Source organism: Lampetra fluviatilis, unplaced genomic scaffold (assembly GCF_964198595.1).
Source record: "Lampetra fluviatilis unplaced genomic scaffold, kcLamFluv1.1 SCAFFOLD_1024, whole genome shotgun sequence".
NCBI classification, from domain to species: domain Eukaryota; kingdom Metazoa; phylum Chordata; class Hyperoartia; order Petromyzontiformes; family Petromyzontidae; genus Lampetra; species Lampetra fluviatilis.
Window position 1 is genome coordinate 10001 of NW_027620585.1, and position 2500 is coordinate 12500.

At 51.8% G+C, this 2500-nt stretch overlaps 1 protein-coding gene across 1 annotated transcript in view; it reads right to left on the reverse strand.

Annotated features, from left to right (window-relative positions):
- The window catches only part of LOC144954103 (snake venom metalloproteinase neuwiedase-like), a gene marked incomplete at both ends in the record, with an annotated part of 28375 nt that overhangs the window by 5921 nt on the left and 19954 nt on the right, over positions 1 to 2500 (reverse strand). The window contains one exon of the mRNA XM_078884678.1: positions 89 to 170. Within this exon, the coding sequence (XP_078740804.1) occupies positions 89 to 170 (82 nt within the window). The remainder of the gene's footprint in view (positions 1 to 88; positions 171 to 2500) is intronic.

Below are 2500 nucleotides of genomic sequence, written 5' to 3' on the forward strand. Positions count from 1 at the left end.
ACACCCACCCACACACCCACCCACACACACACCCACACACCCACACACACACTCACCCACGCACACACACCCACACCCACCCACGCACCTGATTTACTCCAGCACTCTTGGAGCCACACATTGTCCCCACGTAGGCGAGACCCACCGTGTCTCCGGAGAAGTCCACTCCACTGGGGAGACACAGAGAGACACAGAGACACAGAGAGACAAGACCCACCGTGTCTCCTGAGAAGTCCACTCCACTGGGGAGACACAGAGAGACACAGAGACACAGAGACACACAGAGACACACAGACAAACACAGAGACATCATGGGGAGACACACAGAGACAGAGAGACACACAGAGACACAGAGACACACAGAGAGACACAGAGAGATACAGAGAGACATGGGGAGACAGAGAGAGACAGAGAGACACAGAGACACACAGAGACACACAGAGAGACACAGAGACACAGAGAGACAAGACCCACCGTGTCTCCTGAGAAGTCCACTCCACTGGGGAGACACAGAGAGACACAGAGACACAGAGAGACAAGACCCACCGTGTCTCCTGAGAAGTCCACTCCACTGGGGAGACACAGAGAGACACAGAGACACAGAGACACACAGAGACACACAGACAAACACAGAGACATCATGGGGAGACACACAGAGACAGAGAGACACACAGAGACACAGAGACACACAGAGAGACACAGAGAGATACAGAGAGACATGGGGAGACAGAGAGAGACAGAGAGACACAGAGACACACAGAGACACACAGAGAGACACAGAGACACAGAGAGACAAGACCCACCGTGTCTCCTGAGAAGTCCACTCCACTGGGGAGACACAGAGAGACACAGAGACACAGAGACACACAGAGACACACAGACAAACACAGAGACATCATGGGGAGACACACAGAGACAGAGAGACACACAGAGACACAGAGACACACAGAGAGACACAGAGAGATACAGAGAGACATGGGGAGACAGAGAGAGACAGAGAGACACAGAGACACACAGAGACACACAGAGACACACAGAGAGACACAGAGACACACAGAGAGACACAGAGACACAGAGACACACAGAGAGACACAGAGACACAGAGAGACAAGACCCACCGTGTCTCCGGAAAAATCCACTCCACTGGGGAGACACAGAGAGACACAGAGACACACACAGAGACACAGAGACACAGAGACACACAGAGAGACACATAGAGACACAGAGAGACACAGAGAGACACAGAGAGACACAGAGACACAGAGACACACACAGAGACACAGAGACACAGAGACACACAGAGAGACACAGAGAGACACAGAGAGACACAGAGAGACAGAGAGAGACACAGAGACACAGAGACACACAGAGAGACACAGAGAGACACAGAGAGACAGAGAGACACAGAGACACACAGAGAGACACAGAGAGACACAGAGAGACCGAGAGACACAGAGAGACACAGAGACACAGAGACACAGAGACACACAGAGAGACACAGAGACACAGAGACACAGAGAGAGAGACACACAGAGAGACACACAGAGAGACACACAGAGAGACACAGAGACACACAGAGAGACACAGAGACACAGAGACACACAGAGAGACACAGAGACACAGAGACACACAGAGAGACACAGAGACACAGAGACACAGAGACACACAGAGAGACACAGAGACACAGAGACACAGAGAGAGAGACACACAGAGAGACACACAGAGAGACACACAGAGAGACACAGAGACACACAGAGAGACACAGAGACACAGAGACACACAGAGAGACACAGAGACACAGAGACACACAGAGAGAGACACACAGAGAGACACAGAGACACACAGAGACACAGAGAGACACAGAGAGAGACACAGAGACACACAGAGAGACACACAGAGACACAGAGAGACACAGAGACACACAGAGAGACACAGAGACACACACAGAGACATGGGGAGACAGAGAGAGACAGAGAGACACACAGACACACAGAGAGACACAGAGAGAGACACAGAGACACACAGAGAGACACACAGAGACACAGAGAGACACAGAGACACACAGAGAGACACAGAGACACACACAGAGACACAGAGACACAGAGAGACAAGACCCACCGTGTCTCTGGAGAAATCCACTCCACTGGGGAGACAGAGAGACACAGAGACATCATGGGGAGACACACAGACACACGGAGAGACACAGAGAGACACAAAGACATGGGGAGACACACAGAGAGAGACACAGAGACACACAGAGAGACACAGAGACACAGACAGACAAGACCCACCGTGTCTCCGGAGAAATCCACTCTACTGGGGAGACACAGAGACACAGAGACACAGAGACATCATGGGGAGACACACAGAGAGACACAGAGAGACAGATAGAGACAGAGAGAGAGACAGAGAGACACACAGACACACAGAGACACAGAGACATCATGGGGAGACACACAGAGACAGAGAGACACAGAGACACACAGAGAGACACAGAGAC